We start from the raw sequence: 8,498 nt of genomic DNA, 5'->3' as shown, positions 1-8,498 counted from the left end.
GCTAATGACACAAAAAGACTTGAGCGGCAGGCTGGCAAGATGGTCGCTTCTATTGCAAAGATACAACTTTAGGATGGAGCATCGCAAAGGATCATTGAATGTTGTGCCGGACACACTTTCGCGTTTTGACGTGGACGAATTGTCTCCTACCACACCTCTGGAAATTAACTTGGCATCACCGGAATTCGACGGCGCAGAGTACTCGGAGCTTCGTAAAACAATTAAAAACAATCAAGAAGGGCTGCCCGATTTACGCATAGTCGAAAATAGAGTTTACAAAAGAGTGATGTCTCGAATAGGTGTGGAAGAGGAAGAGGATTCGCTCTGGCGTTTGTGGTTACCGGAAGGGCTGACGGAGCTTGCAATCAAGTGCTCACATGATTCCAATGCTAGTTACCATGGAGGTTGGCAGAAGACTTTAGAGCGTGTCCGGCAGAAATATTTTTGGCCGCAAATGGCAAAGGGCATACGCCTTTATGTAAATCGATGCAAAACCTGCAAAGCCGTGAAAGCCACCAATTAAGTGTCCAGACCACCTGTGAGCAACGCCTTCGTATCCGAGTGTCCATTCCAGCGTCTTTATTGCGACTTCTTAGGACCATACCCAGGATCAAAGAGAAGAAACCAGTTTTTGTTCATAGTGCTAGACCACTTTTCCAAATACGTCTTTTTGAAGGCGATGCAAAACGCGACGTCGGCAAATGTAATCAGCTTCTTTAGTACAGAGATTTTTCCAGCTTTCGGGGTCCCTCAATGCGTCCATAGTTATAACGGGAAGCAATTCATTGTTAAGGAGATGCAGCATTTTTCTGAAAACTATGGGGTTGTTCACATTAAGACGGGGTTATACTCACCGCAGACTAACGCCTATGAACGAGTGAACAGAGAGATTGTTTCGAAAGTTAGAATATTCATGAAGGACAAGCAAGATCACATGGACTGGGAGAAACACATTCCCGAAATTCTGTCGGTTTTAAGAAGCGATTACCATACGTCGATTCAGAGCTCGCCATACTTCGCGTTATTTGGACAAAATATGATACAACATGCGTCAGCCTATAGCATACTGGGGAAACTGGGTAGCCTAAGACAAGACGAAGTACCGATTACAAGCAGAGCTGACAAGTTAGCAAACATTCGCATACACATACGAAAGAACCTTGAGCTAGCGCAAGACAGAGCAGCGAACACGTACAACAAACGTACGCGGGTTGTGAATTACCGGGAAGGACAAGAAGTATTCCGGAAAAACTTCGCTCTTAGCAATTTTAAGCAAGGCATAAATGCTAAATTCTTGCCTAAATATATCAAGTGTCGTGTTCTGCGAAAAGTAGGCAATGCTTTGTACGATTTAGAGGACTTGAATGGCAAACCAATCGGTAGGTTTCATGCATCTGACATTCGGCCGTGACAATGTCATCCGTCGCGAACAGCGATCCGAAAGTAAAGTAGGTTTTTCCAATATTAATAATCACGTTTTTCCGAATTTTTTTTTAGATATACACGTTTTTGCAAATTGCGATAGGGTAAAATCTTGACCGCCCGCAGACTGCCCGGGGTCCAACTCTGCATGGCTTTTCCTCGAAGCTAAGTCATGTAGGGCTGTAACTCGGTTCTGTAACTCTTCCCTACCGATTATTTCTCTGCTGGTAGAGAATATACGTCATTCATTACTACTCCTTAGCAGTAGAGAACAAGATGAGAATCCAGATATAAATTCGCCCTGGTAGAGAATTGAGACAGAGACGAGCTACTGGACTAGCGGAGGGGCCGTATTGTGAAGACCGACTAAGTTCGGCAATTGGGGGGTGGCTAACTCTAGCCAACGAATGTGAATAGAGTATCTTTTTTTCTCGCACTGTCCTTTTCACTGGGTGCTTTGGCGGTCGGGGACAAACCGCCCAGTATCCTCCCCGAGCATCTATATTCATAGGACGTTCACGCGCGCTCCCACCGGGAGTCGTGAACTGCCTGACAATCCGCACTCCCATTAGGATGGTCTTTTAGGAATTTTGACGGGTTCTCCTTATCAAAATGTCTAATGCCTTTCGGAGTTTTGACGAGTCTACTTCATTTCGGAGTTTTGACGAGTTCTCCTTTAAGAAAATGTCTCTTGGGCCGCAAAGCCATAATGAATAGGAAACAAAATAAATATATACACGTTTTTCCCTGCCGCCGGACGGCTATAAACTCGCGGCCAAGTGTCCTTTTCAGGACAGCCTGCCCTGTGTTCTTCTTAGCGGTGTTGAACTAGTGGGGGGCAGGGTGTAAAGACCGACTAAGTTCGGCACTATGGGGGTAGGCTTCTCTGGCCTAAAACAATAGAGAACCACCGCAACACCGGACTGGATTTTTTTTCCCAGAGTTTACTCGGTATAATTCTGACTCAAGCATTTCGAAAAGAACGCTAATTCAACCCATACTTAGTCACGACCGGGATTGAGTTCCGAGTTTAGTATGCTAAGCAAACTCTGACCTAACTATTAATTCTTCTACCAGAAGTACGAAAACCACCTTGACTTACCGAAACCCGGAATTGAACATTTTAAAACATAAAATTCCGCCGACTCAGTACTGACTAAATCCGTAGAAGTATTGTTCCAGAGACCGACTACACAATAACGAGTCCACCCAGCATTACAAGCGAATACCTACGCGGAATACAGTAAATGCGTTGACTTCGGTATTTTCGTAACATCAAACTTAACTATTAGGCTCCCAATACTGAGTCTGGCGAATTCGAACTGCTACCAGACGTAACTACGGGGTTGTAATTCTTTGCCCGGCTAAATACTTTTTTTTTTTGAGACTCTATATCTCCGGGGTGAGTCGTGCCCCACATTCTTGTGATTTTACCACCTAACTCTCTTGCGAACGCCTTGCGAAGACAGTTAACCCTTTCCCTGTTCGCTTCTGTGACGACTCGTGAAGTGAAGCAGGTTTTTTATGGGTTACTGTTCGCCGCACAAAATATAAATACTTTATTCTTCGGCGTATAACGCACCCGGTAGCGTGCCATAAATTTCACCAGCTAATAATTTTTTGAGTGTACGGCAACACCAAAACTGCATGGAAGGTCTGCCATTTTGCGACAGCTGTGTTCTTTTCGGACAGTGTTGCTGATTGCCACTGGTTCCTGCAGGTCTGTTTGCCTACTTTTTTTTGGTTAATAATCGCTTTCCCGCGGAGGCTGGTGATAGTTTGTGACAGCTGTCTGTACTGCCTGTCTTCACAGGATTGAGTTTATATCTTAGCACAAATGTTAGAATATAGAGAGCAATATATATCAGAGCTTGTATTTTGGTATCTATTGCGGTGACTTGGTAGTTTGATAGCTACGTTTTCCCTAGTACTAAATGCTGCTAAACTGCCTTATAATAATAATAATCCCAACGGTTTTTACCCTCCATTCCCGCCCATCCGCACGAGGGGCGCAGTCCGCATGACGTACGGAACCAATATTTTAAATTTTTGTGCCGAGTCACGATAGGCAGGAGTTTGTTAAGTGTCGAGATCTAAAACTGTTCAGCTACAGAACTAAATTCATCAGCTGATTTTATGTATATATGTCAATAATTCACTTACTGAGAGAGGAGAGTATCGCTTTCTTAATGCTGAAAAGCGGATCTGATATATCAAACGTGCTGGAGTGAGAGTTAAACTCCTGGCATAAGCAACGGAGTGGGTCGTGCAATTCAAATTTGGTTTTACAAGCTTTCAGAAATATGGGACAAAAGTGTCTTGATACGCGTGACGGAACATTAAAGCTTACATCAGCCAGAAGAGACGGACTTGAAATTGAGCCTGTCAGTAATTTAACCATAAAAATTATACCAAGCATTTCCCTGCGACTGGCAAGTGTAGGAAGGTTAATAAGTTTTAACCGACTCGTATTAGGTGGAAGACTATATTGAGAATCCCATCGGAAATTTCTTAAAGCAAAAAGTAGGAATTGTTTTTGAATTGATTCTATCTTGTCTGAGTAAATTTGATACCTTGGATTCCAAACCACCGAGCCGTATTCCAGAATCGGCCTAACTAATGTTGTAAACAGGGTTTTAGTGATATACGGGTCACTAAATTCTTTTGACCATCGTTTCACAAATGCAAGTACTCCTTTAGCCTTGTTGACTGTCACATTAATGTGAAGATTAAAATTAAGCTTAGGATCCATTGTGATACCAAGGTCCACAAAATTGTATACCTGTTCCAGGTTATGGTTACCTATTATATAAGAAACTGGCAGAACAGCTCTTCGCGAGAAGCACATTACTTTACATTTCTTAAGATTTAGAGGCATAAGATTTACTTTACACCAGTAAGCCATGCTGTTTAAGTCTGATTGTAGCAAAGACCTTTCTTCAATTGAAACGTACGATTTATAGAGTTTTACATCATCTGCATACATTAAAATTTTGGAGAATTTTATATCTGTAGAAATATCGTTTATAAAAAGCAAGAACAGAATCGGGCCTAGGTGGCTACCCTGAGTGACTCCTGAAGGAACATCAATGACGTCAGAGAGAGTATTTTTAAACAAACCCTTTGTGATCTATCATAGAGGTATGAAGAGATCCAACGTAGAAAATTAGGTGGAAGACCAAGAAGATCAAGTTTATAGACGAGCAACGAGTGGCACACTTTGTCAAATGCTTTACTGAAATCAGTATATATAACATCAACAGTCTTGCTCTCACTAAATGCTTTTGAGATATAGGATGTTAATTCAAGTAAATTTGTAGAAGTTGATTTGCCCTTGCAAAATCCATGTTGACTGTATAAATGCTTGAAGTGATAGAATGCGTCAACCGATTTGTTATAATTGCTTCAAATAATTTAGGAATTGCAGAAAGCTTAGCTATGCCCCGGTAGTTCTCCACTGAAGACCTGCTACCGCTTTTATGTGAGGGGGTTATGAACGATTCCTTCCATACAGTTGGAAAAACGCCCTCTTTAAGAGACAAATTAAATAAGGCTGTTAACGGCTCATAGAGATAATCAGCACAATTTCTAAGAAAACAAGTGGGGATCTGGTCAGGACCATAACTAAAAGACTGCTTTAAGGACTTCAGGTAAACTAAAACATCATCGGGAGATATTATAGGGTTATGTATTGAGTTAATTGGACTTAGTTTAAAAGGATAGTCAAAGTATGCTTGGGAGTTAGTGGAATAATTGGATTTAAAAAACTGAGCGAACATGTTAGAAATTGTTTGATTATCACGAGAGACGATATTTTGATACTTCATGGCGGAAGGAAACCCACGTACATTTCGCTTGGAGTTTACGAAATCATAAAATGGTTTGGGGTTATATATTATACGTCGTTTGATTTTACACAAGTAATCTTTATAACACTTTTTGTTTAATTCAAAGAACTTGTGACGCAAAAGTGAGTATTTTACATAGTATGAGTGTAAGCCGGTTTTTTTGTGTAATCTAAAATAACGTGACTTTAAAATTAAAATGTGCAACGCTTTGTTCAACTTTTTCTTGATCTGACAACTGTTCATTTGATGTCAAATGCATTTTCATTACATTTCAACAACATTTGACGTCAAATATGACCTAGTGAAAACCATGCTTAAAACATTTTGGCGGCAACATTATCAATATTCTGATATAGAGCCAGTGGCAATCGGTAACTTTTTCGGTATGGTGTACGAACAAATTGAGTTTTGCTGTGCCAAACTCAAAGAAAAAGTTGGTATATTTTGTGTGTTACTGAAATTGTTAAACTATATCTATTTTATAACTTGCAAGTAACGTACGTGCTTTTGTTCTATCAGACTCCATTTTGATTTTCATTCTTTATTACAGCCCACAATATTCTGTCTTATCCTGAGTTTCGACCGAAAATTGACCATCCGCCCATAGTAAATACATGAACCAAAAGTTGAAAAATGAACCGGTTCGGAATTGCACAACGGGGTCATGGTAACCCAGGACAGCCTCGAACATTCTTTTGACATTCCTCCTTGCACTGCGGCGAATTCCCGGTGGAAGAATAACGGAACCAGTCCAAATGACGCAGTGCCCGTTATTCTTCCAACGGGAATAACTAATTTCCCGCAGTGCAAAGGTATAAAAACCCGCTGGCAACTCTGCAGTCAACCATTTACATATTTGTTCGGCAACCGATACCATTCGGAACGGGTAAAAGCAAAACACAAGTGAAGCAAAGTTTAGTTCATTTTAATAAAAATATAGTGTATAGAAAACATCGCCAAAAAAAAGTAATTATACCAAGCTATATACATTTCAATTTACACAAATATACTCAAAAATTATTTGTCAGTGCTACGGAAATGTTCGTATAATTGCAATTTCGTAACCTATCGTAGTTGGCAGAACTTTCACATTGTAGAAAACTATAATCTGCAATAATTCAGTGGATCACTTTTAAATTATGCTAATAATGCAAGTAAATACCCTGCCAGCCAAAAGTGGTGAAAAATCTGGTGAAACCGCGGGTTTCGGTCACTTCAAAACTGGTGACAAAACTGGTGACATTTGTATGGGCGGTGTGCAGATTGTCACCACTTTCCCCCTGTACGTGTGAGCCCTGCATCACTGTCACACTCATTCAGATAATTCCTAAAGAAAACATATAGCTGCACTCGTCTAGCATTGCCCCCTTCTGCCGGTTTAGGGTTGCATTCTCTTCACAGCGAATTCAAAATAAAAAATCCTAAAATGTTTTGATTTTTATTTTGCAAAACTTGTTTTCAAAATGCATAATATAAATACTTAATAACCAATATTATGAATAAAACTTGTAATTAACATTAATAAATATATTTTTACATACATACATATGCGTTGGCTTAATTTCTTATTATTAGTATTACTCATTTGCACATAGATGTTTAAAAAGTTGCAAAATTTCTATAAAAAAGTTAAGCGATTTTAACAATATTATAATCAAAAGAAAGGTAATCGGTTTACCTTTCTTTTGGTATACATTAACAGTTGCAAATCATTTACACTAGTTCACAAAAAATCTGTTTTGTTACAACTTTGCAAAATTTTACCACTTTTCCACTGCTTATATATAGCTGTTTACAAAAGTTGCAAAGTTTTTATGAAAACGTAAAGCAATTTTAACGGTGTTATAAACCTTTCTTTTGATATATATTAACAGTTGCAAATCATTTATGGTGGTTCAGAAAAATTAAGTTTTCTTACAACTTTGCAAAATTTGACAAGTTGGACTTGCACTTTGAAGGTGCTCCTGGCGTTGAAGGTGCTGAGGGCGGAAGGTACTCATGGTGCTCCTGGCGATGAAGGAGCTGAGGGTAGAAGGTACTGGTGGTGCTCCTGGCGATGAAGAAGCTGAGTGCAGAAGGTTCTAATGGTGCTCCTGGCGATGAAGATGCAAGCGTTGAAGGTGCTGATAGTGAATCTGTAAACAAGCAAAAATATCAATTAAAATTTATAAACATACAAAAAGTCTCAATACATACCTTAAGAATGTGACTAAGTCGCTGCTGTTTTGCAATCTAAAAGAAGAAATTACATTATAATTAAATAAAATTGTTAAATACGTATTCTTACCTACAACGACATTTCTTCACAGTATGTATACTGTCATCAAAACTCTGATGTTTCTAACTTGCTCGCTCTAACGCATAGAATTCTTGTTAGAGTACGAATTCTTATCGGGTATGTAGCTCTAACAAAGGGACATTTTTTGACAGTTCGAACAAAAAATTTGTAAGTGTGTGGGTGAGATGACTAAAAAGTTGTGAATGTGTTTGTAAATCGTTTGAATTTTAGGGGAAAGTGGTGAGCCGTGGCTGGCAGGGTAAGATGTCAAATAATGACCATTATTGAAGTTTAATACGCTAACAGGCAGCGAATTTGATACCCGAAACGTGAGACTACTCGTAAAGGAATTGCGGTGTGGAAGTGTATAATGTAGTTGGGTTAGAAGAAAAAAAAATGTAACATAACATCAGATGCCGTCGCGCCGCCTGGGATTCGAGAAAGTGTAGCACATCAAGGCAGAGCAGCCTCATTTCATAAAAGTGTGGAAAATTGCGGACAGACCGCAACGTAAGTTCTACTTCTTGGGTCTCAAATTTAGTGTAAAAAAAAAAACGATTAAACCAAAATAGTTTCATGGAGTGCGTCCCCGAGCTTCGTAACAAAATTGCGCGGTTCTGCGTCCACAGGAGCGGCCAGCAGTTGGAGCCTTACCACCGAGCGAACGAGTCCAACTCAGGTAAGTTTTGGCACCGTGCGAATTTCTTTTTCCAAATACTCCTACGTATATAAGTAAGAACTGGTTGAAAATGCAGCTAAACCCAAAATTAAGTGTGATACTCAGACAGAAAAGTCGTAACTAAGCGATATGAACGACAATGGCGGCCACTAACAATTGTGTTCAGCTAAAGAGCCAACTGGAGAGCATTATAATATGCCTATGCTTCTAGCTTTTGATTCTATATTCCAGGTGTCCCCTTACCCCTCTAACACCGGGCGCGGAGGAGAAG

The 8,498-nt window shown here is 39.9% G+C and overlaps 1 protein-coding gene across 1 annotated transcript; it reads left to right on the top strand.

The window, feature by feature from the left end:
• Positions 1-913: 913 nt before the first annotated feature.
• LOC118749701 lies at positions 914-1,411 on the top strand. Its single transcript, XM_036484494.1, has one exon. It carries the CDS (start codon positions 914-916, stop codon positions 1,409-1,411), a length of 498 nt encoding a protein of 165 aa, XP_036340387.1.
• The last annotated feature ends 7,087 nt before the right edge of the window (positions 1,412-8,498 follow it).

Source organism: Rhagoletis pomonella, unplaced genomic scaffold (genome assembly GCF_013731165.1).
Source record: "Rhagoletis pomonella isolate Grant_MI unplaced genomic scaffold, Rhpom_1.0 Rhpom_scaffold_00035, whole genome shotgun sequence".
In the NCBI taxonomy this organism is placed as follows: Eukaryota; Metazoa; Arthropoda; class Insecta; order Diptera; family Tephritidae; genus Rhagoletis; species Rhagoletis pomonella.
This window is presented reverse-complemented; position numbering and strand designations above follow the sequence as displayed.